This window comes from Pseudorca crassidens, chromosome 20 (assembly GCF_039906515.1).
Source record: "Pseudorca crassidens isolate mPseCra1 chromosome 20, mPseCra1.hap1, whole genome shotgun sequence".
Lineage (NCBI taxonomy): Eukaryota > Metazoa > Chordata > Mammalia > Artiodactyla > Delphinidae > Pseudorca > Pseudorca crassidens.
Genome location: NC_090315.1, coordinates 50,248,822 through 50,275,748, shown reverse-complemented (window position 1 = coordinate 50,275,748; position 26,927 = coordinate 50,248,822). Strand labels below are relative to the sequence as shown.

The 26,927-nt window shown below is 55.4% G+C and overlaps 2 protein-coding genes across 6 annotated transcripts in view; one reads left to right on the top strand and one right to left on the bottom strand.

Moving 5' to 3' along the window:
- The first annotated feature begins 1,053 nt into the window (after nucleotides 1-1,053).
- On the top strand, nucleotides 1,054-8,323 carry LDHD (lactate dehydrogenase D). 3 transcript variants are annotated; one of them, XM_067721058.1, is made up of 11 exons: nucleotides 1,054-1,166; nucleotides 1,677-1,789; nucleotides 2,037-2,178; nucleotides 2,411-2,552; nucleotides 2,687-2,846; nucleotides 3,093-3,292; nucleotides 3,374-3,502; nucleotides 3,588-3,715; nucleotides 4,161-4,251; nucleotides 4,331-4,442; nucleotides 8,066-8,323. In XM_067721058.1, exons 1-11 carry the CDS (start codon nucleotides 1,095-1,097, stop codon nucleotides 8,130-8,132), a joined length of 1,356 nt encoding a protein of 451 aa, XP_067577159.1. In that variant the 5' UTR covers nucleotides 1,054-1,094; the 3' UTR covers nucleotides 8,133-8,323. The 3 variants fall into 3 exon arrangements, with proteins under 3 accessions (XP_067577159.1, XP_067577158.1, XP_067577157.1); XM_067721057.1 differs by lacking the exon at nucleotides 8,066-8,323 and adding an exon at nucleotides 4,530-6,494 and having other exon boundaries at nucleotides 4,385-4,442; XM_067721056.1 differs by lacking the exon at nucleotides 8,066-8,323 and adding an exon at nucleotides 4,530-6,494.
- An 18-nt stretch (nucleotides 8,324-8,341) lies between these two features.
- The window catches only part of ZNRF1 (zinc and ring finger 1), a 99,872-nt gene continuing 81,286 nt past the window's right edge, over nucleotides 8,342-26,927 (bottom strand). The window contains exons 2-6 of one of the 3 annotated variants that reach the window (XR_010939350.1): nucleotides 22,125-22,220; nucleotides 12,233-12,338; nucleotides 10,649-10,740; nucleotides 9,421-9,639; nucleotides 9,007-9,337 (exon numbers count right to left, since the gene is read on the bottom strand). Coding sequence is in view for 2 of the 3 variants with exons in the window: in XM_067721060.1 (XP_067577161.1) it covers nucleotides 10,683-10,740; nucleotides 12,233-12,338; nucleotides 22,125-22,220 (260 nt within the window). In the remaining variant the exon portion in view is untranslated. The other 2 variants (XM_067721060.1, XM_067721059.1) reach the window with 2 other exon arrangements.

Below are 26,927 nucleotides of genomic sequence, written 5' to 3'. Positions count from 1 at the left end.
GCATCTCTCCTCCATCCATAGATACCTCTAGTACCAACAGCTACATGTGGCTAACGGTTACCATATTGGAAAGCACAGATACAGAACATTGCTATCAGTTCAGCAAGTGTATTAGACAGTACCACATCTAGATGTAACAGTTTACAAGAAGTACAGAATCTCACAAGGATACAATCATCCAAAAACAGAATGCGGAAAATTCTACAGAACAAGTGACCCAGTTTCTTTAACAAATAAATGTCATGGAAGAATGGGGGAGAGGGAAACTGTTCTAGATTAAGACGCTTATGAGACACATTAACCAAATACATTCTGTGGACTTTCCCTGGATCTTGATTTGAACTAACCAACTGTAAAAGAGATGATTTTTGAGATAAGCCAGTTAAGCAACACACTGAGAATGGAAATGTGGGCTCATTCAAATGTGGTTGGGGAGAAGGACCCAAGTAGGAGTTTGTATTCCTGGTTTGACTGGGAAGAAAAACAAAGCCAGAAATAGCTTTATCTCAGTAATGTTAGCAACACGCTTCTTCAAATTTGCTGTGGGAGGAAAACAGAGCTTGGAATACTTTCAAGAGCAGCAGCCACCTCACTCCCCTCGATCCTGGGATATGCCCAGTGGGAGAGTGGAGACAAAGGGATGCAACAGTCTTTTCCTTGGCTGATCTGGCAAACTGTTGCTCATCCTTAGCACTCCTCTTCCAGGAAGTCTTCCTGGCTTGCCTTACTGCCCTACCCCCATCCTAACCCCCAAGAGCATCCCTGTGCTTTCCTCCTCATAGCCCCGATCAAGGCCTACTCTAACTGTGACACCGGAGCTGGGACTTGCAGGGTGAGAAAAATCAAGGGTGTGCCCCAAGCCCCTGAGCCTTGCTGGAGCTCTGGGTATTCGGACCACAAGAAGCCACTGCATAGTCTTAAGCCAGAAGTGGCGGCTGTTCTGTTTCCCTTTGTGCTCAGTAAGCCTCACCTCTTCTTTAAGAAGTACTGACTCAGCAAGGGCTGGCAGGGCCACCTTAAGGCTGTGCCACCTTAAGCAGCCCTGCCCCCAGCACAGCCAATAGGCTGGGGTGGTCACCGGCTGTTGCCCAGCTATGGCCAGCCTGCTCCGGGCTGCAACTTGGGGGATGTTCCCCTGGAGGGGCTACTGCTCCAGGGGGACGCAGGTAGGTGGGAGGAGAGGAGCCCTTTAGAGGGTGGGGGGCCCCCGATGCCGAGTTCCGGCCAGACTCTGTGCTGCCCCAGCACCAGGAGACCTTGAGCAGAGGCTCGCTGGGCTCACCCCAGGTCAAATGTGGGTGTTCAGTGCGCTGGGCCGAAGCCCTCACAGCTGCCATGAGTGGGGCTGGGGGGTGTCAACTGAAAGATTTGTGGACTCTAGGGCACCCCTTTGAGGCCCCGGAATACACACACATTTTGAAAGAATGCCTGGGAGGCAAGGAGCTGGGTTCTAGGCCAGGCCCTGTCCTGGACTTGCTGGCTTCTTTTCCTCATCTGTAAAATGGGAAGAAATCCCCAGAAGGGCTCCAAGAGCCCTACGAGCCCCCGGCCGAAGCGGGGTAGGGGTGTGGGTGCCTCTGTTCACAGGCAATGGAACCCCCACTCCCACCCCTCCCACTGGCCAGGTGGCCCCAGGTATCTTTGAGTGACCCTGCCAATGTGTTTCTCCCCTGCAGGGTGAACTCAGCGAGGGCTTTGTGGAGGCTTTGAAGGCAGTTGTGGGGAGCCCCCATGTGACTACTGCTGCTGTGGTCCGGGAGCAGCACGGGCACGATGAGTCAATGCACAGGTGGGCTCCGCCACTCCCCTGCATCAGAACCCCTGGCTGGGAGTGAGGGTCCTGGGTTATCTTCTGCCCCTCAACCCCCGCCATCTGTTTTTGGGTGATCTGGCATCCTCCACCTCTCCTCTATGCCCCCAGAAGGGTGTTCTCTGCCCCTCGCCCACTGTGCAGCCTCAGGCCCTGCCATATCTTCAAACTTGAGCAGGACCAGAGGGTACCACACACCCCTACATTGCTGAGGGTCTGGTTCCAGGTGCCAACCTCCGGACGCCGTGGTGTGGCCCCAGAATGTGGAGCAGGTCAGCCGGCTGGCAGCCCTGTGCTATGGCCAAGGCGTGCCCATCATCCCATTCGGCTCGGGCACCGGGCTTGAGGGTGGAGTCTGTGCCGTGCAGGTATGTATGGTGGGTGGACAACTCCCCTGGCCAGGCTCTAGTCCCACCACACTTGTCACACCGGCAGCTGCCTCCTCCACCACACCAGCCTGGCTGGCCAGGTCCAGCCCTCCTTACCTGCCATCCCGGGGCTCTGGTCTGGCTGCTGGGAGGTCAGCCTCGAGCTGGGGTCCTGGGGGCTGTGTCCTGGCGAAAGATCTAGGTCAGTAACCGCTTGAACGCCCTCCGCCAGGGCGGCGTCTGTGTCAACCTGACCCACATGGATCGAATCCTGGAGCTGAATCCGGAAGACTTCTCTGTGGTGGTGGAGCCCGGCGTCACCCGCAAAGCCCTCAACTCCCACCTGCGCGACAGCGGCCTCTGGTTCCCTGTGGGTAGGCTGGGGCTCCAGGACTTTCCTGGGCCTGGAGGGCTCCCTGGTGGCAGGGGTGTTTCTGGGGCTTGGCGGGACCCCTCTGCCCACGGGCACCCGCCCCAGGCTTCCTTCTGCCTGCCCTCTGCCCTCCAGACCCAGGTGCAGACGCCTCTCTCTGCGGCATGGTGGCCACCGGCGCCTCGGGCACCAACGCTGTGCGCTACGGCACTATGCGCGACAACGTGCTGAACCTGGAGGTGGTGCTGCCGGGAGGGCGGCTGCTTCACACCGCGGGCCCGGGACGTCACTTCCGGTGAGCGCCCTCTACCGGCGGCGACGGGGGCCTCCTGGAGAGGCGGGTCATGAAACTGCCCTGTGGGCCAAAGCTGGTGGTCCGGAGGCCTATTTGGGCTGTGCCAGGAAACGGCTGCCTGGGTGGCAGTCTGCACAGAGGCGGGTGAGCCCAGACCTCAGGCTCAGCTCCCCACCTGGCTTCTGGCCACAAATCCGTCGTCACGTGGCCTGGGCACTCACCTACCTCATGTCCCCGGGGACCCAGGAAGAGCGCAGCTGGCTACAACCTCACCGGGCTGTTTGTGGGCTCCGAGGGGACGCTGGGCCTCATCACGGCCGCCACACTGCGCCTGCACCCTGCCCCTGAGGCCACGGTGGCTGCCACCTGTGCCTTCCCCAGCGTCCAGGCGGCCGTGGACAGCACCGTACACATCCTCCAGGCTGCAGTGCCCGTGGCCCGCATTGGTGAGCCTGGGATTGGGCCGTCCAGGTGGGCTCCCCTTTGAAGGCCACGCGTCACCTCACGTGGCTTCTCCTTGGTCCCAGAGTTCCTGGATGACGTCATGATGGATGCCTGCAACAGGCATAGCAAGCTGAACTGCTGCGTGGCGCCCACGCTCTTCCTCGAGTTCCACGGCTCCGAGCAGGCGCTGGCAGAGCAGGTGCAGCGCACAGGTGTGCTGGGGTGCTGTGGGCGGGGCGGGGCGGGGCCTGGGCTGCCCCAGAGTAGGGCCTGGTGTCAACCCCCCGCCCCCGACAGAGGAGATCATCCGGCACAATGGAGGCTCTCACTTCTCCTGGGCCAAGGAGGCGGAGGACCGCAGCCGGCTCTGGGCAGCGCGGCACAACGCCTGGTACGCTGCCCTGGCGCTGCGGCCGGGCTGCAAGGTGAGCGGGCTGGGGTGGACACGGGAGCCTTTCCTCAGCCTACTGCCCTATTGTCCAGGGCAGCAGGCAGAGGCCCCGGCAGGCAGGACTGCCAAATCCTCGGGAGGGAGCCCCTGCCCCGAGCCAGGCCCTGGGTGCAGGGACCAAGGAGGGGCAGTGTGGACACAGAAGGCAGGCTTCCTGGAGGAAGAGGTGGTGAAGCGGAAGGGGAGGCTGGGCTCCAGGTGCTGGGGGGCCTGCACGGTAGCGGGGGTGGGGAGCAGGATGAGAGCCCTGGGAGCCTAGCTGGGCCAGTCGCCTTGTTGCACAGGGAAACTGAGGCTTAGAGACGGCAGGCACGTTCATGTGAGAGGCCGAGCACCCCGAGCCCATTCGTACCCTTGACCCCTTACCTCCCGGGCAGGCTGGGTGAGGGAGGGAAGCTCACCGGCCTGCCCCGACTCAGGGCTATTCCACCGACGTGTGTGTGCCCATCTCCCGGCTGCCGGAGATCCTGGTGCAGACCAAGGAGGACCTGCAGGCCTCGGGACTCACAGGTTATGCCTGCCCCATGTGGGGCGCGGTGGGAGGGTGGGGGCGGGGCTGGGGCAGCAGCTGTGTCCTCTGGGCCCCCAGGAACCATCGTTGGGCACGTGGGTGACGGCAATTTCCACTGCATCCTGGTGGTAGACCCGGAGGACCAGGAGGAGCTCCTCAGGGTCAAGGCCTTTGCAGAACAGCTGGTCAGGTAAGGGCAAAGCGGGAAGCAGGGTAGGGGAGAGCTGAGGGAAGTGGGAGGGGCACCCGCTGAGGACCTCTTCCCGCTGCTTCCCAGGCGAGCACTGGCACTCCGTGGCACGTGCACAGGGGAACATGGCATCGGTCTGGGCAAGCGGCAGCTGCTGCAGGAGGAGGTGGGCACGGTGGGCATTGAGACCATGCGGCAGCTCAAGGCCACGCTGGACCCCCGAGGCCTCATGAACCCAGGCAAGGTGCTGTGAGGGGCTCGGAGCACCTGGCCCACAAGCCCCCAGAGAGTGGCACCTCCCGTTCCGGAACCTGTTTTCCTTCCATGGAACAGCTCTGCCTTTGCCTGGACCCTGCAGGGGTCTTCGCCAGCCCGCTAGCCCTTTCATCCAAGCCGAGGCCAGAGAGAGGAGGGAGAAGCCTGGTCGGCCGTCTTCTCCCTGGCCCTTTTGCTGACCTCAGGAGCCTTTGGTCCAGTAAATGGCTCAGGGTCATTCCCGGTGAAGCTGCTTCCTCTCTGCTCGCTTACGCATCCTGTAAGGTGGTGTGGGTCAGTCACCCCAAAGACGAGGACGACCCCCCTCCAGCTTAGCCTCCCCACTGCCAGGGCAGGAGAACAAAGGCTGGGGGCCCCAGCACCTATAGCCCAACTCCATCTGCCTGGTGACAGGAATGCTCCTTTGCTGGTGGGGGAAGGGACCTTCCGCTCCACACTCATAGACCCCCAAAATAAACCTGAACCCCACGTGCAGTTGTCTGGAGATGAGCAGGCAGCACCTGTGAATGAACCCCTGTGCCTGCCCCCCCCACCTCCTCCAAGTTCTTTGTCCTTTGGCTGGTGACGTCCTCGTCCCTCATCCTGGGCCTGCCCTCTGACTTGCTGCAGCCTGAGGAGGGGCAGCTGCTCTGCCTCTCAGAGCCCCAGGGCCTAAGGACTTGCCCATGTCCATCATCACTTACCACAGACTCCCCCACTGAGCCCCAAGTGTACTCTAGAACATTCTGAACATGTCCTTCAAGTGGCTGCTACCAACCATTGCAAATGGAAGTGGTTTTCCTGGTACCACACCTCTCCACAGTGTGATGTATTATACTACCAGCTTTTTTGCCTCAACCTCAGGCTCAGTCCACCCTGGGGCCTGCTCCTGCCTCGGTCAGGATTCCTGATTAGAGGACCTTGTCCGGGGTACCTGGCAGTTGTTCCCCCTAAGCCCACGAGAGGGCGCCCGACACCTCAGAGCTTAGACACCAGTATCTGCTTGGGGCAGTGGTGCCCAACACTCACCTCTGCAGGGACCTGCAGCTCTCAGCTCTGGGCCCCCCACTTCCCAGGGTCTAGCAGGTGTCTGGAGTCCTGGAAACCAGTCTCTAAGCTCTCCACGCCCCTGCAGGTCCCAGGAGCCTCTAGTGCAGGCCCATCTCCCTCACCCCGAGGCCTTGGCCCTTAGGAAAAGGGCTGGGCGAGGGGTGCAGGGGAGCCAGGGGCACACTCCATCTCGCCTCACTCCCATTCTCCCAAGCCACCTCTGAGCTCCTTCCCTGCCTCCACTCCCTCCGCCCCTCCCCACATCTCCCCTCAGCTGTTCAGGCAGCCACTCTGGCTCCTGAGACCAGCTCGGTTCTTGGAACCCCTCCTTTCTGCTAACTTGGGGCTGAGCCCTGAGTTCGCTCCTCTGTGACATTTCTGTCCCTTGGATGTGCCAGGGGGTGGTGTGGGGCAAGTCCCATGGGCCCTCCCCCACAAGCACCCAATAAAGCGGACTCGAACCATCTAACCATCAGCCACCAGTGCCCTCCCCTCCACGCAGGCAGCCCACCACCAGCAGCCCCCCGGGGCAGCATTCTGCAGGGGCAGGCTCCTCCCCTACAGGGCAGGGCTTGTCTCTGATGTGCCCCTCAGTGCCTGGCAACTAGTAGGTGTTCAGCAAATGGCCACTTCCCCACAATTCTTTACTAGGAAAAACTCCAAACACGCAGGACAGTTGGAAGAACAAGTACACTGTTCACTGAAATACTAGCCACTGAAGATTCAACAATGAATATTTTTGCCTTACTTGCTTCGTGCGTGTATTTTTTGGGGAACCATTTGGAATTGAGTTACAAATTTGTTGACATCATTCACCTATATAATTCAGCATCTATTCCCTAGGAATAAGGACCTAAAAACCTCGACACCATTAAATGGCTCCTAGATGACTGGTTTTAGTGAGGTGCCCCTTTCCAGGAAGCCCCCTCCCCTTCACGTGTGCTGGGCCCTTAGCAGAGGGAGTGGGTGGAACCCACCTCCCAGTGCCTGCCAATTCCCTCCCCTCCCGGAAAGGCAGAGTTGAGGAGAGCTGTTGGGATGGAGGATGACAGACACCAGTTCCATCTGGAAAGCCCGGACAACCCCGGTCCTACCCCCGCCCAGGAGCTGGCAGTCTGGGTCTGAATTTGGAGGAGACGGCAACCAGCAGAGGGCTGCAGTGTGCCAGGTGGGAGTGAAGTCGCTGGGGGTGGGATAGGCACCAGCCCCAGGAGCCTGGAATAGCAGCCGGCGTGGGCTCCAGCCCTGCCCCAACCCAGCTCGACCCCTCAGCTCACCCAGGGCGCTGCCAAGGCTGCCAGGCCTAAGCCACCGAGGTGGGCACAGAGGCCTCCTCTGCCTGCAGGCCCAGGGGTCAGGCAAGGAGATCCTCAGGGCCAGCTTTGCTGGAGGAATTAAATATAGAACAGGCAGACATAGTTGCCAGGCAGAAGCAGGAGGTGCTGTGAATAGAACAGTGCTCTTTGCGGTGACAAAGCCACGAGCGAGCCTGCTACGCACGTGCCAGGGGCTTCTGGGCAGATCCTCTGACCCTCACGGTGGCCTCTGAGCCGCCTGACTTTGTTCCCACTTCACGTGTGGGGCATCTGAAGTTCAGATGAAGTCCTTTCCCCAGCGTGGTTCTGCCAGGCAAAGGAGCCCCATACAGACAGTTTAGAGCCCAGGTTTTTGCCACCATGGCGACTGCGGGTACCCGGGGTCACTACCCCACAAGCTCAGACCCACAAACTCCTCTTGAGTATTTCTCTGAAATGCTGAGCGTGCCAGTGCCTTGGCTCAGATTTGCCCACCAGCCTGCAATGCCCTTGTACAGAGCAGGTGCTTCAGCAAGTGTCTGACAGAAGACAACTGCAGAGCCTGGGCCTGGTGGGGTCAGAGCCCATAGAGGCAGCAGCACACAGGAGGCCCGAGAAGGGGCGGAGCAGGAGTCTTCCTCCACGTCTTTCTTCACAGGCTCTGCAGGAGGCTCTGGAATGCCGCTCCGGGAGCCGGTCTGGCACAGGGACAGAGGCGCCAGGTGGGCACTGCTACCTGCTGCCCTGAGCTTCCCACCCAGCCCAAGGTGTGCCAACTCGTGTGAGCCCTGAGTGGCTGGTTCTAGTTCAAGGGCTCTGAGCTGGCTCAGCCCCAAACCAGGGCCTCATTCTGGGCCTCAATGAAGGATGCCCATGAGTCAGCACTGAGATGTGGCCGGAGCAACAGGAAGGGCAGGGTGTGGAATGGGGAGCCAGGGATTGGGCGGGGGGCGGTCTGGGCCAGTGCCTGGAAGAACCCGCATCCTTGCAGCCTCCATCCGCTGCAAGGTCTTTGCCCTGCAGATCTTTCCAGAAGAGTTCTGTCACGACCGCTCCACAGCTGATGGCAGATAGATTCCACGAGGCTTGAATGGGTCGTAAAGCTGCGGGACTCCGGCCTGACCTGCCACGTTCCCTCACCCGGGCGTGATCGCTGAGAACCACATCACACACCTGTAGCCCCGATGCTAGCCTGAAGGAAGGCTAAGGAGGTAGGCAAGGGAGCAGGGGACAGACCGTCAACGCCCATTTCTTGATTGTGTAACAATACTTGATTAAAATGAAGTCACACAGTGCATCTTTTATTAGACATTATTTTAATACCATATCAAAACACCTTGACTAATGAAGAAAGCCTTTTCCCCCAGCTTTGAACGTATTTTTAAACATTTTATAAGGTTTTTTTTTTTTTGTATTTTAAAATATAAATACAGAAACCTATCTTGCAGGGGCTGATGCCACATGTGAACATCAATGGCTAGAATGTTCTCAAACAGAATGCCTGAAAACAGGGGCAGCTGTACATATCCCTTTAATAAGTCTTTTGTTTGTCTAGGTTTTCTGGAAAAAAAAAAATCCACAAGGGTCTAAGAAAAACGTTCAGGCATTTTTGCAGGACACTTGTGATTGTTAAATCCTCTGAACTGACCAGAACCAGGAGGGAAGAGGGGAGGAGAAATGGAAAGGAGGGGGGGAGAAGGTCCTCAGTGGGTTGGTTTTTGGCAATGAAGTCAAGATATCAGGGTCCCAAGGGGAGAAAAGTGCAAAACCAAGCCAGAAAATTGGGGAAAAAAACCAACCAAACAACAACAACAAAAAAAACCAAGGCAGAGCGGTTGATGGAGAGACCGCCGGGTGCCGGGCACGGGAGGGCTGTGAGCTCTGCTCTGCGAGTGGCGAGAACCCGGCTCTGGTCGTTTTGTCACTGAGCGGGTTCTGGCCGGGCAGCAGACGGCAATCTGTAAACATCACGAGGGAAAACACCAGTCGACACTAGACATTTTTTTTTTATAATTTTTTTTTTTTGTAAACACTTTAGAGACAGACCCACAACGCCTTTCAAAGGTGAAAAAGAAAATGCCCTTTCCCTCCTGAGATGAGGATGAGGGGAAGGATATTGGGTGATTCTTTCTTCTCTCAAACTCGCTCTCATTCAATCTGGTGTCCTCAGGGAGAAAGGGAGAACCATTCTCTGGAAGTCAGTGCAGGAGGGGTGCCCTGTTCCCACTGGTGTCCCCAGCTCAGCTCTGCCCCAGTGTCCGAAGCCTCCTCTCAGGAACGGGGGCCTGGCTGTCCCTGTGGGGACCGTAAGATGTAAGTCGTGCTCCATCGGGCCTGAGGCCAGCCGCGTGCATCCCGCTGAGGCCGGGCAGGGGCACCTGTGGTTCCGGTCTGGGGGCCCCGAAGCCAAACATCATGCCAGGAATTTGGACTTGCAGCCAGCACCAAGCTCCATTCCCTCTGCCTCACGCTTCCCCTCGCCTTTTCTTCACCCCACGTCCTCAGTTTTTGAGGTGAAGGTAAAAAGGGCAAATGTCCCTGAATAGTTTGACATCATCAGCTGTTCTGGGAGTTTACTTGGAATAAATAAAATAAACCTAACAAAGAACAAAAGAAAACAAAAAACGAGAAAAAGAGGGAGAGGGAGGGAGAGAGGGAGAGAGAGAGAGAGAGAGAGAGCGCAAAAGAGGCCCCGAGAGAAAGAGGGAGAAGGAGAGAGAGCGCAAAAGAGGCCCCCAAACCCTTGGATTCACGTGAGGTGAGGTGGGTTTTGGTTTCTCATTTGGCAGAAAACAGAAGAGTGTCAGCCCAGAACTCGAGAGGGCCAGCTAGGATGGGGACAGGAGAGAATGGTCAGCAGTAAAGCAGGGCGCCTGCGGGAGAAACTGGGGTTGGACGACGGTGACAGGGGAGCACATGTGCGCATCTCGGGAGAAAGCTGGTTATGCTGGTCTGCTGTGCAAACAGGGACTTGGGTGGCGGGGCCCCAGGTCTGGCCTGGAGGCCTCAGATTCATCTGGAAGGGGGTGAGGGCGGTGGGTGCAGGCGGGAAGAACCAGCCAAGCGCTGACTGCTGACAAGCGCTGCAGGGAATGAGGCGCCGTCCCACACTCGGTCTTGTCCAATGAGTGTGCTGTCCACGTGGGGACGCAAGAGAGATTATCCCGTCCCCAAAGAAGCAGCAGAGACACCCACGCCACCGAGGGGCAAGGACCTGCCCCGGCCCCCCAGCAAGCACGAGGCACAGCTGGGGTGCAAAGCAGCATCCTGTCCCAGGGCTTGTGCTGCTTCTCCTGCCCAGCACTTTCCAAGGGACCTTCCTGAACCTTCCTCGGGGAGATTTGCCCTAGACACGGGGAACACGAGGGGCCTTCCCCCAACTCACCTTCCTCTACCTGGCAGGTTCTTCCTCGCAACGTGCGAGTCTGGACTCTCATCCTTCCCAGGAACCCTCCCCACCTCACGGAACCCCTGCTGCTGAGATGCTCCCCTCACCCCCGACCCCTCTTGGCCGGGGGAGGCGGGGCGTGGGGTGCCGTGAGGGCAGCTCAGCCCCCCTCTCCGCCTCCAGGCCCCAGAGCAACGCGACCCCAACCACGGGCTCACCTTTGAGAGGAGTCAGCAAGCGAGCCCAGCAGGGTCAGTCCGCGGGGTGTTCTGGACAAGATCTGTTCACTTCAAACCATGAGTCTATGCAACTGAGGGGAGACGGCAAGGGAGACACATCACCGGCTGGCCAGGCCGCTCCCTGGGGGCTAGCTCCAAGCGTCAGGAATGCCTGACGCTCACCTGCGGGGACCCCACATACCCACTGTCTGCTAGCAGGAGGGAGGACACCCAGGGGGGACCTGGCACAGCCGGAGTCCCGGTGCAGTGCGTACGGGCTTGGGCTGGACCTAGGCACTGCAGGAGGTAGGGAGTGTGCCCTCGCGAGGGACAAGGCCTCAGGGGCACGGAGCCCAGGAGGACGGCAACAGCTACGGGTCAGAGGGTGAGAGTGGGGGGCTGCCCAGGGCAGCCAGTCAACTATCTCCAAGGCTTAAAGGGCAAAGAAGTGGGAACAAAGCCCCGGCAGGCTGGTCACGGCCCGGAGCAAGCCCTCTCCGGAGTCACAGGAGCAGCCTGAGGCTCCCTCCCTAGTCTCCCTCTCAGGAGGCCCCCAGGCTCTGCCTGGCTTGGCTGGCTGTGGTGGGCAGCCAGCATCTAGTCCTCCTTCCTGGAGCAGGTGGGCCAGGGGAGGACTGGCCCTGTGGCTTGGTGTCTTTGCTCAGGAGAGCCAGACAAGAGGCCAGCGGGGAAATCCTGGTCTCTAGTGTTTACAGAAAGCACTGTCTGAACAGAGAGGGAACAGAAATTGGCCCAAGACAGCTTTCTGTAAAACATCTGGGTATTTTCAAAACAGGAACCAGACAGATCATTTGCATAAGTCTCTCCCAGAGCTGAAGATTCCCTTCTTCTGGCTCTGGTCAATGCTTCCCTGGGACACTGGAGCGCTGGGTGCTGCGCCCAGGCCAAGACCGCCTCCCCTTAGGCCTCACTTGCGCCTTTCTGACACCAGCCACATCCACGTGCTGCCCCGTGGCCAGTGGCCCCGTGAGTCAGGCTTTGGAAAAGCCTGTGTGTCCGGAAGCAGCTCTGGGGCTCCAGGGGCCGAGAACAGGTGGAGGCCGCGGGCAGCACAGAGCGTCCTCCTGTCCTGGGTAAGGAGGTGTCTTCTTTCCAGTTGGAAACAAGAATGAGGCTCATGCTGGAGCCTGAGGGCGAATCTCAGTCCTGCTAATTATAGCCGCTCGCAGCACTGGGGCCCACAGGTAGTGGCTATTCCTGCCTGCTCGGCCTCTGGGGAGGAGGGGCGGGGCCAGGGCAGCCAGCACACCCCTCTGTGCTGACCACCACACCCCCACCAGACCAGGGTCTGCACACTGGAGCAGAGGGGCTCACAGAGATGGACGGGGGCTCAACCTTCCAGGGGGCAGGGGCTCCACAGGCCTCCCCGTCGGGCCCACCACCCAGGCTCTGAGCTCAGCACGTCCAGAACTCCCCACCTGCTGACCTCTGCCTCGACTCCACTCAGAGTGCTGGGGGACGGGGTGGCTAGTGACAGTCTGCCCTTCTCTCCCCCCACGCACAGGGAAGGGGCCCTCTGGGGTCTGGGGTGCAGCTAAGCTGGCCCTGCCGGCCCTCTCGTACCTTTTGTGATAAATGCACAGGCAGGGCAGCCTGGCTATCGTGTCCCCCTGAAGCAGCTCCTCCAGGCAGATCACACACTCACCCGCATCTTTAGTCAGCACGTCATCTGCAAAGGGGGGGACAGAGGAGAGTGGGGGGTCAGTCACCAGCAGGCAGGGATCTAGGAGCTGCTTGGGACTGCATGGGTCACCTGAGTCAGCGAAAGCCCAAGAGAGACCTTGATGTAAGGGTCCTCACTGTGGACACAAGACACGCAAACCACACACTAACTACCTGAAGACAAAATGGGATTAATCACCAAGTAAGCGGCCCAGGCGATGAAGGACGAAAAAGGCTTGGAGAGGAGGAGACATGCAGCAGAGGCAGCACGAGACAGAATGGTTCCCTGAACAGACTTTCCCCCTAAACATACACACCGACCAGGTGCACTGGATTTCTGGTTTGGAAAAAATGGTGATGAGGAGAGTGGTACGAGGCAAGGGTGAAGGGAAGAAACGGGTACCCCAGCAAATACGCGTACATGTGTGTCCACGGCAGCATTATTCACAAGAGCCAAAGGTGGAAGCAACCCAAAGGTCCTCCAGCGGATGAATGGAGAAATGAACCGCGTGGACCCACACAACAGCATATCCCCTCAGCCAGGAAAGGGGTGGAGAGCTGACGCCTGCTGCAACGTGGGTGCACCTCGAAAACATGGTGCCGAGTGGAAGGAGCCAGATGCAAAAGGCCACCTGCTTTCTGATCCCGATAATGTGAAATGTCCAGAGGAGGCAAATTCAGAGACAAAAAAGTAGGTCAGGCGCTGGGGGCAGGGGGCACTAGGGAGTGACTGCTTAATGAGTAAGCGATTTTCCTTTGTTTTTCTTGTGGTAACGTGAGATCTCTTAACATAAGATCTACCCTCTTAATAAAAATGTAAGAGTACAGTCTACTATTGTAGGGAAGCCCCATACCTGAAACTTTCTGCCAGTTGAATAGCAATTGCCTGTTTCCCTCTCCCCTGTCAACACTTCTACTCTCGGGTTCTATGGGGTTGACTGCTTTAGCTCCTTCATGTGAGTGGAGTCACGCAAGGAGTTCCTTCTGGGATGATGACATGTTTGGAACTAGACAAGAGATGGTGTTGCACAACATTGTGAATGTCCCAAATGCCACTGCACTGTACACGTAAAAATGGTTACTTGTGTGTTATACAAATTTTAACTCAGTTAAATATTTAGAAAAGACACCCCACACCCCACCAGAAAAGAAGGAATGGAAGGGAGCCGCTGCCCACCACGGCCCCAAGCGAAGCCGTGGCCAGGACAGCCCGAGCACAGCAGGGGGCCGAGCCAGCATCCCCTACGACACTTCTATGACATTCTGGGCACTGGCGACTCAGTGAATAAGCCACGGTCTCAGGATTCAAGAAACTCATAGCCTAGCAGGGGCGGTTGAACAAGAAGACGGAAATGAACAGCACAGGAATTCCTGGAAGTCTTACGACACACACAGATCCAGATGTGAGAAGTACGGGAGATGCCCAATCGGGGTGGGGACTGTTCAGGGAGGGCTATTCCGGGCAAAGGGGACAGCGTCTGTGCACCTGGCAAGGCAGGATGTTTGCTGTAGTAGGTGCAGAGTCCTGGGGCCGTGGGGGGGGGGGTAGGTGAGACCCATTTCCTGAGGACGGACTTGTATCCTGCTGTGCTACCTGGCCTTTATCTGGGTCACTGAAGGGCCTTGGAGACGCACTGATCACATCTAGTCTCCTGAAACTACTGGAAATGACTGGAAGAGCCCACAGATGGGGAGCCTGCTATGGAGGCTAATGCTGGGTGCAGGAGAGATGAACTCAAGGCCGGCACCAGCAATGGGGGGAGGTGGATGGCATGAATTGGGGCAGCTGGGCAAACGGGGGCCAGGGGAGGGGAGCGCACACTTGTCAGAGCGAGAGGGAGCCAGAAGGAGGCCCAGCTTGGGAAGTAATGATGAGCTCAGAGCTGGGTGGTAGGCGCTGACCGGGCGTCTCCCCCAGGACGCGCTAATGGAAACCTGCTGGAGCCCATTCAAGTCCAGATCTGGGGTTTAGAGGAGAGATGTGGGCAACAGGGGTAGATGTGGGATAAAGAGCTTAGACAAAGCTCAAGAAGGCAGACGACTGAACCCAGGTGAATTCTGATATTTGAAAGGCAGGTGAGAGAGGTGAAGTCAGCAAAAGGTTACCCGGAAGTTCTCAAAACCATAGGAGAAGTACCCTGAGAACAGGTTCTGGATGTAAAGAGAGCAAAGCCTGAAGCAGGGCAACTCCCCACTTTTGAAAGATTTTAACTGATCGTGAGCACTGCCAATGACACACACTGAGATTTCACGTGTGTTCAGTGCCTCAGGATCTTACAAGCCGGGCAGGGTACACGGTGTCATTCCTGTTTTGCAAAAGGGGACACTGCAGCCAGAGAATCAGACACCTTGCCGAAGTCAGAGAGCTCGTGAATGGGGCAGGGCCAGGGACCCTCTGTGGGGCTGCCCTCCACCACTGCGGTTTCTTTGTGCCCTCTGATAACTTTAGTGGAAGAGGAAGCATCTGGGGCCCATAAAATGAGGATTCTTCATGGCCTAGAAGGGTATGGTGACTCAGAGCCCCCCATCAGGAACCCCAAGGAAAACAACTAAGATAGAGTCAACTCAATACTTAAGTCCTTATGCACAAGAGCTGGGAGAGAAGTCACTTTCAGCTTCCAGGCCACCAGGACAGCCTGTGGTCATGTTCTCTGTTAAGATCTGCCTAACCCAAAGCCCCAGAGCCCACCTGAAAGGGCGACGTGGAGGGAAGAGCAGACAGCACACAGTCGGTCTGCCACTGGAGTGTCACCTCAGACTCCAAACGTGGCAAGGGGCACATCTGTAAAAGGGTATGATCCCATTTTTAAAAAAGCACTAGATACGATACACATTTAAATATTTGTGTGTGTGGAAGCACAGGAAAAAGTCTGGAGGGAAACACACACTTTAATAGTAGTGGAGGAAAGGAGGATTAGAAGAAAAATATTTTTATATATTTTTGAACTGTTTGAACAGGCATTACTTTTATAATTAACAACCCCCAATAAAGAAACAGACTAGTGTTTTCGTTTCACTCTGAAATGTATCGAAAGGATAATACGGATTGGTGGGTGGAGAGACATGTGATAGAGCAAGTACAGTACAATGCACACTCTAGGTGGGGGGTATTTTGGGTTTTACTGCAAAACTCTCAACTTTGCTGTACGTTTGACATTTTTCATAATAAAATACTAGGAGGAAAAAACTCCAATAAAGACGGGAGGAAAAATAGACCAGCTCTGAGAAGGCAGTCGCTGCAGACCTTCTTGGGCATTTATTCCCACTCTCTTTGCCTCCGGCATCTCATCTGTAAAGTGAGGATCTGGGATACAGCCCCTTTTCCGTGCTTCCCTCCTCACTTATGATTTCCTTGGGAACACAGCAACATTACTGATTCCGAATCAGCGTCCCCTTCTGATTGGTGAGTCAGCTGGGAGCCCAGGGGCAAGTCAGAATTCCCTCAGTCCCCAACAGTTTTCTGCATGAGCTGCGCTCTGTCTGTCCTGTCAGGTCCAGGCTGGGATAGGGGGCGGGAGCCAGGCAAGGGGATGAGACCTGGGGCTTGCTTCTTCAGCGGGACTGGACTGGACTCTCCTCTTTTCTCGCTAGGTATCACTAGGGGAAGGGGAAGGAGAAAGAGGCACGAGGGCGGTTCATCTTCTTATCAAGGACTCAGACTTGAGCACATGGAGGCTAGACACTGGACTTTTCTTACGAACAGTCGATCGCCACCACACAACCCATTACAGAGCATCTTCACGCACACTTAGCAGCCAGCCTGGATCTGCAGCACGGATGGGAAGAACTAAACCGCACAGCTGCCTGCCAGGCTGGCACAGTGGGGAGCACATTTCACCAGCACCCAGAGCCCTGGCTGCAAAAGGCTACCTGAGGGGTCCTGGGATGAAGAGGAGCCAGGGCTGGGACCCTGAGAGCACGGGGCAGCAGGGAGTGCTCACACCCAGCGCAGTGCCCGGGGAGCGACATCTCCCCACAGCGGAAGGCAGGAGCCCAAATCCAGCCACAGGCCTGAGTGGGTTGGGTAAAACTTCCCGTCCCGATCCCTGGGCTCTAGGAGTGAGCAGCCCCCAGGCGTCCCTGGGCGCCTAGCAGGCGAGGGGAAATGGCTGGAGCTGAAGCCTGGCTATCACCCAGACCCTACGAGGCTTCCGCACTGTTGTGATGGGAGCCTGCTGTCTGCTGTCGGAGGACCTTGCAGTCTGAAGCCGGGGCACAAGTTAAGGCCACTCTGCAGATGGACCCAAACGCCCCCGGGCACCCGAGGTCCCTAGAGGAGGGGGGCTCAACCGATGCTGGCTGATGAGAACACAGACCCAAGCTGTGCTTTCTTCCTTTTTCTTACGGCCTCTCAAGCACCCACAGCCGCCAGCTGCCCGACACCGTGTGCAAAGCCAACGGCCCTGCCCACGGGGGAGTGCGGAAGTGTGCCTGGCCTGAGGGATGGTGCTGACGGTGCCAACGCCTGGCCCTCTAGCCAGCCCAGAGTGGCGGGCGATGCTCTCTGTGACAGCGCTGCGGTGGGAGGCGATGGCACACTTCTGCCCCCTCCCTGACAGCTGCCGTTTATCTGAGAAAAGTGATCGAGGAGGAGGAGGAGAAAAAGGAGCCCTCACTTCTTTGGGGCCAGCTGTATGCCACAAATGTCGCACACACATCTCAGTGAGTCCTAAAGACCCTGGGGGTGGGGGGGGTCTGTGCTTCAGCTCAGGCAGCTGGTAAGTGGCCATGACTCCCACGCCAAGTTCCTTCCACTTGGCCACCCTGCCTCCTTTCCTTAAAAGACCAGGCGGTAGAGTCTCTTCCTTGTGGCTGGAAACCACCACCCATCTCACAGACAGCTTCAGATCTTCCTCTTTGTGAACTTGGTGGAGGAACCTGGGTGCTCAGCATGAACAGGCCAGGCTGAGGGAGCTGTACTGCTGCCCTGCAGAGAGCACAGGCTCGACGTCCCCCGAGGGGACCCGCAGAGCTGCCGGCGGCATGGAGGGAAGGCTGGTGTGGTGCAGCTGAGCGGTGCCGTACAGAACCCACTTCCCCTGCTGCCTGATGGCAGTCACAGTCCTGGGAGGAAGGAAGGTGGGAGCCAGAGGGAGAATCCCCAGCAAATGACTCAGAAACAAAGTCTCCACCGCCAGCCTCATTTCCAGCCTAGGTGTGGAAGAGCCCAGGCTTGAGACCCTTCGGCATGCGCAGAGCTGCTGGCCCAGCCTCCTGGGGGGACAGGAAGGGGCAGTGCTACCACTGCCAGGCGTCGCCAGCTCCCCTCTTGGGAAATCTCCAGGCAAAGGGGAGACTTTGAGTAGACAGTTCCCCTACCAGCAGTGGCGTCTCCACCGCAACCCACAGACTGTGAGGCACGACCCAATTATTCTGGATCCAATTGTTCTGACGAGATGGGCTGCGATCACAAGCAGAGCGGCTCCGCAGGGCTTCATGTTTACGGAGGCTGCCCTGTGACCCCATTCAGTCCCCTCTCCTCCGGTCTCCCTTCCACCCACTCCTCATTCACCCAGCGGCCTGCTGGGAGTCCTCCTCCCTTCCCTCCTGCAGGAAGAGCGCCCAGACAGACACCTCCAGACAGACACCTCGCAGCCAGACTCAGCCGCTGCTAGGCATCGAACAATAGCTCCTGGCAGTGCCCCACTGGGCTGGGCACACTCCCCGGCCAGAACCTGGCTCCCCAAGGCCCAAGAAAAGGCACTGCCATCCCAACCACAGGATCGCTGGGAGCAGAGACACAGGCCAAACAAGCACTATTTACACAGGTCTGCTGGCTGGGGCTAAACTAGCAGGAGGCATTCCTGCTTTGGGGGGAGCCAGATTCCCTTTCCTTTAAAGAAACCTTGTGTGACATTTACCATTTCAAGAGCCCTGAAGTTGGGGGCAATGACTGTCAGTAGAGAGGAGGGATGGATGGTCAGGACCTAAGAAGCAGGGCATGGGTCTGCGCCCCAGAAGAAAGCAAGGGGGGGAAGGAACTTTTGAAGCTGCTTTGACAGCCATCAAGCTCTCTTAATACTGCTGGCAAATGGACCTGCCACACGCCAGACTCTCCCAGAGCCAAGGACCCCTGGCTGATCCTGGAACCAGGGTCTCCTCGGCTTTCAATGGACAATCAGTCATCTGTCACGACCCCCCTCCACTCCAGTACTGTGACTCTCTTCTGTTCATAGCAGAATCAGGCCCCTCATCTCGAGGCTTGTTTTGCTGGCTTGACCAGTATGATGGTCAAAACCTGAGTGCATGTTCTTGAGAATGCAAGTTCCTGCATCTCAGAACCACAAACAGATATTGGAAAGGAAGAGAAATTACAAGGCCCAATCATGCTGACCACATTTACCTGCAGAAAGGGGTCCCGGTCCCCCCCAGCTCTCTCTCATCTTTGAGGGGTCCTGGGTTCAGAGCTGCCCGCCGAAGAGAATGGAGGATAGAAGATTCTGCGCTCTGCGGTGCAGCTCCCTTCCCTACCCCTCCGAATGGGTCACCAGGACTCACAAACCAGGTGCCTGCCAAGAAGCACCAGTTACTGGCCTTCACATTTCTCTTGAGCACTGGGTAAACCAGTTAAACTAGTCTTGCCTTTCCAAAACTGGCTTTTTTTTTTTTTTTTTTTAATCTGGCAGGTGGCTACTGGAGGCCTTCCAACCCACGGCTCAGGCCAACCCTCATAATAAGAAAAATACTACTTTCTATCTGTCTCATTTAGGAGGTTTCTACTCCCCCCCCCAACTTGGTGGTTAACTAAATTTCATCTTATATAACCGCTATAAATTTCCTAAAAATTTCCCCAACTGGTGCCAGCAGCTACAGGGAGGGTGTGTGCGCGCGTGTGTGTGTGTGCGCATGTGTGTGCCTGCGTGTGTGTGCGCGCGTGCGTGTGTGTGCGCATGTGTGTGCCTGCGTGTGTGTGCGCGCGTGCGTGTGTGTGTGCATGTGCGTGTGTGTGCGTGTGTGTGTGTGCGCAGATGGGAGTGACCAGGAATCCCAGTGAATTTTCACAAGAATATAGCACTTCTTAATCCACTAAGGAAGTCTCAGATTCTCCCCTTTCCAGAAAGATTCTGGGAGTTCTACACCTCACAAATGCTTTAAGTCTCTTCACTTTTTTCTTTTTTGGTAGAAGAGATAAAGCGAAGCTGGGGAGCTCAGGATGATAAGAAATCATTGGTAAAATACGTTACTGGCAAAACCAAAATAAATACCTAGAGGTCCGACCTGGGACTTCGGCCTAAGGCCCCGAAAGGCCTGTGCCTTATCTGAACTAAAACAGGCCCTAGACCAGCCCGGAGACTCACACTCCGTATACAAACCCCAAGTGACAAATGCCTTTCTCTTATCCGGAAGGGTTAGGTGTCTTTAGAAAAGACAAAGGCTGAATGTGAGGAATCCAGCTGTGATGGAGGGGCCAGGCCACTGTTTCTGAAGCACTTTCCTCACCTTAAGACACATTCCACTGATGGGACCAGGAACAACATGCCTTTCTTTGCCTCAGGTGGTAAAGGACTGGTTTTTGCAAAAGAGATCGTCCAGTTTAAAGCTTCTAATTTACACTCACACTCACACTCTCTCTCTCTCTCTCTCTCTCTCACACACACACACACACCCAAAGAGGTAGCTTTTCAATGAGAGGAAGGAAGAAGTGAGAAGAGACCAAGAACAGCCATGGTTATGCCTCAGACTGGTTGGCCAACCTCTGCTTCCTCTAAGGGGACTCCGACTCTGAGTGTGGCTTCTGCAGGCGACCTGTGCTCGGGCTGGGCTGTCAGGACTGCTCTCCAGGGCTGCCTCTCTTTGGAGGCAAAGAGGAAAGGCAAGGAGGACACCTATGGGGGCACTGGCACGTACGTGCTCACATGGAAGAGGCGCTGCAGGTATCCCGGGCAGTTCTCCGGGAGAGAAGCCCATGCCCTCACCTCCCCCACTGTCCAAGCCGGGCATGTGGGTCCTCCTTACAGAGTGGCCCCAAGAGCGCTCTGCCCTCCACAGCTGCCCTGCAAAGTTCTCCCTCATGACGCCAAGAGCCCAGGCCTGTCGGGTGAGCCCACTCTGAGGCTGCTTTGTGTTCTCATGACAGCAAGGCAGTGTCCACAGAGAACTCTGCCCAGCGCCCCACGGGACAAAAAGCAGCCTTCACGGGGGTGCTGTGCACGTGGGAAATAAGTGAACACGGTTTCTGAGGCCACGGCGGGGGAGGGCTGTCAGCCGCGGGAGAAGACTCAGTCATCTCCCTCCCTGGTCCCAGGCAGAGACAAGGAACGAAGTGGAGCTGAGCATCTTCGACGAGCCTGACGGGGAGCCCAGAGCTTGAGGGACGAGACTCAGAGACTCAGCATCAGTCAGTCCCCAGGGATGCGACAGGCTGTCCCCTGGGGAGAACGGGGGCTCCCTGGACAACCAGGGAGGAGAGGAAAGGGAAGGACACCTGGGCTCAGAGATGGCAAAGGTCACCAGACCACGTGTATCTGAGACAAAGGGTAACTGGCCAGCCGGCCCATGTCCAGAATCTGTTGGCGGTGCAAGAAAAGAGATCAGAGAATAGCAGGACGTGTCTTCAGGAGAATCAGGTAATCAGATTCGCCAGATTAATTTCGCAGGAACAATCTGGAATTATCTGGCCTACACAGGTGGGTCTGAGGAGGCAGGAGCCCAAGGAAGGTCTGTAAGGAGAGTCGACCTGGGAAACTTTCACGGACAGGATGGGGGTCAGGTGATGCGGGCCCACCTCCTGCCCAGCCCTGGGGCCCTGAGAAATCTCAGTGCTGTTTTCCTAAGCATCGTCGTGAATCTAACCTACAAGGCAGGCCGGGGTTGGGGTCAGGTCGGGCACACCCCTCTCAGATCCAGTGCCCATTCTCGTAGAAGACACAGTTCTCTGAGGAACATGGTTTGAAGACCAAACTAAGCACGTAAGGATGGAAAGCCCAAGAGTCACTGGCAGCACAGGGTGCAAGGAACTCAAGAGCAGACAGTCCACTTCCGAAAAGGATGAAAAGAAACCCAGGGATGGCCTTGCATCTCTCGGGGCGGCTGTAACTTCCTGAGCACTGACCATGTGTCAGGCTCCGGACTGAAAGCTTTTATGTGTAATATCTCACTTTATTCTGACAAAAATCCTACGAAGCCTGTACTGAAATCCCCATTTTAGGGACCAGAAAACCAAGGCTCTGCAAACTGAGCACTTGTTCAAGACCGCACAGCCAGTAAGTAAGTGGCCAAGGCAGGCTCTGAACCCAGAACAGTTGAGCTCCAAGCCTCCCCCAAAGTAAACCAGGCAGGTGCTGACCCTCGTTCTGTCCACAGAGGTGCCGTGGCAGGGGCGTTTCACTGAGTCCCCCGTTGTACTCACTGCTCAGCCCCGCGGCCGCCTCCAAGGCAGGAAGCAGCACAGCCTCGGGGCAGCGATGAGGTGGCAGGTCAGCATTCTCAATCCCCAAAGGTGTCCACAAATCACACCTACTCTACTGTGGAGAGTCAGGCTGAAGCACTGTGTGCAAGGCACAGCCCAGACTCCCTTCCCCACAGAGGGCTGGCACTCCCGCTGGGCCCTCTGCTGTCAGCTGTGTGACCAAGGCCTGTCTCCCAACCACAGGGGCAAGGAACTAAGTGGGTGGAAGAAAGGGCAGGGCTAACTGGCCACCCAAGGGACTTCCAGACCCCGTCCCTATGCCTTCCTCCCTGCTCCACTCCTCTTGCCGGAAGGCGGGGTGGACATGCTGCCCAGAGCCACAGAGGCTGCAAAGACCCTTGCTCAGAGCTCCCCCCACACCTCCCGCCCCAGCTAAGCTCTTACCGTTGTAGGAGAGGCGAGGTTTGCTCAGACACATTATAAAGTGCATTTCCATCTCGTCGGAAGCCACAGACTTAGAGCAAATGGGGCACTTGAAACCTGAAAAAGAGGAAATAGAATGAAATGTTTTTTTCCAAACCAAACATATTCATCATAAATGTGGAAACTCTTAGGTGACTCTGGCCATTGTGGGGTCAGAGTCAAAATGGCGAATTACAGTCTAGATACATCCTACCGCCTACTTCTTCATTAAAGGCAGGTAACATGTGGTTTTCTGATTACAGCCTCCAATTCCCATTTTTTCACTGGGGCTCACCCTTGTCATGCCCCTTGCTGAAGTTTATCAGAAGTCACTGACAGCTGATTTGAGTTTTATTTTCTTTTAGACCCTTTCCCCTTTCCCAAGGGGGTCCAGTGGGCAACGGGGACAGGGAGGCATCGATCTAATCAAGGCAACCAAATAATCTGTCTTTGAATAATAAGAGTTAAATTTAACATCCTTCCGCCTCCCAGCCCTCAAACCACTTGGCTGGATCACCTGTGGCAGGAATCCCTATAGTCCTGGGCACCTCCGTCCCTCATCCAGAGCATCTTTCCTCCCGTGGCTCGGGCAGCTGTCCTCCGAGAGTGTGCGAGCCACAGGCGGCCCTCCAGAGCGCTCCCAGATGCCACACATGCCTTGGCCATATGCCACCAAGAGTAACAGCTGTTTCACAACGATAGGCGACAGACCCTGCTGTTTTATTCCCGAGGAAGTTTGCTTATACACCCAGGGAGCTTCATCGGAACTGTATCAGTATTGGAGACTTTGGTTGAGAATCTTCTGAGCTGAACTCCATTAAGTAAACCTAGTCCTTTGATCTATTTTTTAATAAATTATTTTTTGACTTATTTTTATAGATAAATACAGATCCACTATTTTCAATTTCCCCCATTTTACTTTTATTAAAATTGCTTTCAGGGCTTCCCTGGTGGGGCAGTGGTTGGGAGTCCGCCTGCCGATGCAGGGGACACGGGTTTGTGCCCCGGTCCGGGAAGATCCCACATGCCGCGGAGCGGCTGGGCCCGTGAGCCATGGCCGCTGAGCCTGCACATCTGGAGCCTGTGCTCCGCAACAGGAGAGGCCACAGCAGTGAGAGGCCCGCGTACCGCAAAAAAAAAAAAAAAATTGCTTTCAAATGGGGAATTCCCTGGCGGTCCAGTGGTTAGGACTGTGTGCTTTCAATGCCGAGGGCCTGGGTTTGACCCCGGCTCGGGGAACTAAGATCCCACAAGCCGCACGTTGCAGTCAAAAACTAAAAAATAAAATAAAAATTACTTTAAAATGGATTACTTCTTTTCCATTCTACCAAAAAGATTGAAAAGTTATCTATTTACTTGTCCACATTGAATTTTAAACATCACAGCTGCTCCCTTTTGTGACCATAATCCCTACTTTCTCAGTCTGGAATTCCTAGGTCAAATACAGCACACTAAAATATTGTTGTGAAGATCAGACTCTTCTATTAATTTGCAGTCAAAATGTCCCACGCACAGTTTCACTGGATGCTGGTAATATCTATCAGCAATATTTACTATGAGGCGAGGGTTCATGTTGACTGTTAGCTGCTCCAGGAGGAGAGGAGTTCACACCTTCACCAGTGTCCTTCCCGAGGGGAGTCGCTCATTCTGTATGGAAAGCCCTCCACTCTGGCAGCTGGTGGTGCTCAGACAGGAAGCAAGCTGGCTCCCACGTTCCCGTGTAGGGCACAAGCACTTTGCTTGAAGTCTTCTCCAAACCCTCCTCTCTTCAGTGACAATGCTCTGAGCTACAGGACCAGACAGAAAATCCACAGTCCGGTTCACTCCAGGCAATGTGGACCTCAGACTCCGTGGCACCGTTCCCATTCCTCCAACCCCTTTCCTCAAAGAGCTTTAGCATCTAAGTGTCTTGGCTAAAAATTCTTGGAAGTGCTACCATCCCAAGGACTCTGGCCAAGCTTTGAGAAAGGGCTGTATTTTCTGATCTCTGGATGCTTTTGAATCCATTAATGACAAAACCAGAAGACAGAAAAGAAACGTGATGGGGGAGGGTCCATCCCCAGTTTCCTGGCACAGGTGAGGAATGAACTCGAGTCTGGTAGAATGAGGATGCTCTTCACATCTAACCTAAGTCCCTCTGTACCCTTGAATCTACCCTCATGGCTGTGCCCTGCAAATAAACCAATACTTAAATAACATTCCATAGAATGACCAGCCATTGGGAGATTTGTTCACCCTTTTTTCTGACTCAAAAGACCAAGGTTGGGTCTTCCCTGGCGGTCCAGTGGTTAAGACTCCGCGCTTCCAGTGCAAGGGGCACGGGTTCGATCCCTGGTCGGGGAATTGAGATCCCAACATGCTGTGTGGTGAGGCCAAAAAAATAAAAATAAAAAATTTATTAAAAAAATGTTTTAAAAAGACCAAGGTTTTGCAACCCTTTGACTACAGGATGCTTCCACTTTAAACTTGCTAAGTTAGCACGCTGTCTGCGGGCTGAGGGCTCAGGGCTGCAGGCAGGCCAGGATGGACGTGCTCCTGACAGGTCCTCTAACACTATGTCCTGATGCAGCCACTGGGAGGTGGTAAAGTGATTTCTTACTAAAGAAAAGCCCTTCACCTTGTACATTACTCACTTTTCTGATAACTCAGAACAGAGTCATTGTTGTTGCTACAATAGCATCATTCAAACCCTCACATCCCAACGTGATTCCTTGAGTACAGGAGAGGGGTCGAGTTACAGCTACGGTGCTGGGAAGAAGGCCACCCCACAAGAAGGTCTAGGAAGGAATGTCACCCGATGTTTATGTCCTAGGAAAAAACAAGTTGAGACTCACAGGTTTAGACCAATCCTCTCACTGTACAGATAAAGAAAGAGACCCCAGTGAGGCCATCAGTCAAACAATTTAGGGGCGGAGCTGAGACCAGAATCAGATTTCTTAGCTCCCAATCTAAAGTCCTTGCCATTAGGGAAGAAAAAGCTGACCGCAGGTGTGATATTGTGATTTATAGTCAGAAGTATACATTTGGTCTTTGTCCGGTTTCTGGCATAGAGCTCCTAAAACCCTTGGAATTCCCTAAGACCAATTATATTTGGTTTTCTGTCATCACTTCCTGAAATAGCTCCAGAGCCAAAGGTGAAAGGATGAAAAGGAGTGTCTTGTTATTCATAACCAGCCCCTTTCAACCACACCAGAGTTTATGTTAATGAGGTGACTTCTGGAAAGCCCTAGTTAACCTACGGATGGGGGCTGGTTGCCAAGGGAACCAACCCTGTGATTAGAGGACTGGAACTTTCAGCCCCACCTCTGGATCAATCACCAATGGCTAATGGTTGAATCAATCATGCCTATGTAATGGAGCCCCCATAAAACTCCAAAAGGACAGGGTCTGGAGAGCTCCCGCGCCGGTGCACACATGGAGATCTGAGGAGAGTGGTGTGCCTGGAGACAGCGTTGGCCCTGTGCCCTTTCCCCACACCTTGCCCTGTGCTTCTCTCCCCTTGGGCTGTTCCTCAGTTACATCCTTTTATAATAAACCATTGATCTGGTAAGTAAAATGTTTCTCTGAGTTCTGGGAGCCACTCTAGCATATTAAACAAATGTAGGGGGGGGGCATGGGAACCTCCAATCAATAGACAGTTGGGCAGAAGCAGAGGTGACAACCCGGGCTTGTGATTGGCATCTGAAGTAGGGGCAGTCTTGTGGGACTGAGCCCTTGACCTGTGGGATCTGATGCTATCTCCAGGTAGATGCTATCAGAATTAAGCTAATTGCTTGGTGGTGTTGGGAAACACATCTCAGAACAGGGTTTTAAAAAAGAGGTGGGCTGGGAAATATTATGTCTTGCAGGAAGCACCACTATAGTAGGTAGAGACCTATATTCTAATGAAAGCAGGGTCATTACCACTTGCATCACCTAACTCTGCATGTGTGTGTGTGTGTGTGTGTGTGTGTGTGTGTGTGTGTAAGGCTCAAAAAAATAACTCAGGGTCTGTCATGAGTGGGAAAGACCAAGATAACCTGGCTTTTCCAGCCTCAAGACCTTGGCAAGTTATCTACTCTCCCTGGACCTCAGTTCTTCATCTGAAAAAGAGACATTTACCTCCCTTTTGAGGATCAAATGAGATGAGAACCTGAAAGCACACTAAAAAGAAGCTAAACAAATGAACAGTGGTATCATCATCATCAAGCCAGGCAGTGCTTGACGAGGAGGAAGGAACAGGCTGGAGAAGGGATTTGGGGGGTGGGCTGAGAGATGGGGGTGACGGACCAGCAGGGCACATTGGCCACAGGTCATGCAAAAGTGTGCTGGGGGTGGCCAGCGGCCATCACTGCTGGTCGCATCTCTTCAGAGCACAGAACTTTGGAGCACTGTGTGTGGCACTTTCTGTATAGCTGACGTGGCACTGAACACACTGAGGTCCCGCCCACTTGTGCACATGATGATAAATAACAGCTTGCATTTACGTTGATATGGGAAGCCACTGGGCTTTACGTGTCTTCTCATTTGCCTGAATATGAGGTAGGTACTAACGTTAACTCTGTTTTGCAGAAGAGGACACCAAGGTAGGTCACTTGCCCAAGGTAACGCAGCCAGAGCACCAGAGCTGGCACACAACCAGGAAGTCTGACCACCCAGTGTGCACCATGTTCCCTGGGCTGTGGGACAGGCTGACTGGTACAGAAGGAGGAGACACATGGCAAAAAGGATGTGAGGGCTTCTCTGGTGGCGCAGTGGTTAAGGATCCGCCTGACAACGCAGGGGACACGGGTTCAATCCCTGGTC

What these genes read in the sequence shown, in the direction of transcription:
- LDHD (XM_067721056.1), top strand. Translation starts at nt 1,095, where the DNA reads ATGGCCAGCCTGCTCCGGGCTGCAACTTGGGGGATGTTCCCCTGGAGG. An exon ending in AGTGCCCGTGGCCCGCATTG is followed by an intron (nt 3,293 to 3,373) that starts GTGAGCCTGGGA and finishes CCTTGGTCCCAG; the next exon opens with AGTTCCTGGATGACGTCATG. An exon ending in AGAGCAGGTGCAGCGCACAG is followed by an intron (nt 3,503 to 3,587) that starts GTGTGCTGGGGT and finishes CGCCCCCGACAG; the next exon opens with AGGAGATCATCCGGCACAAT.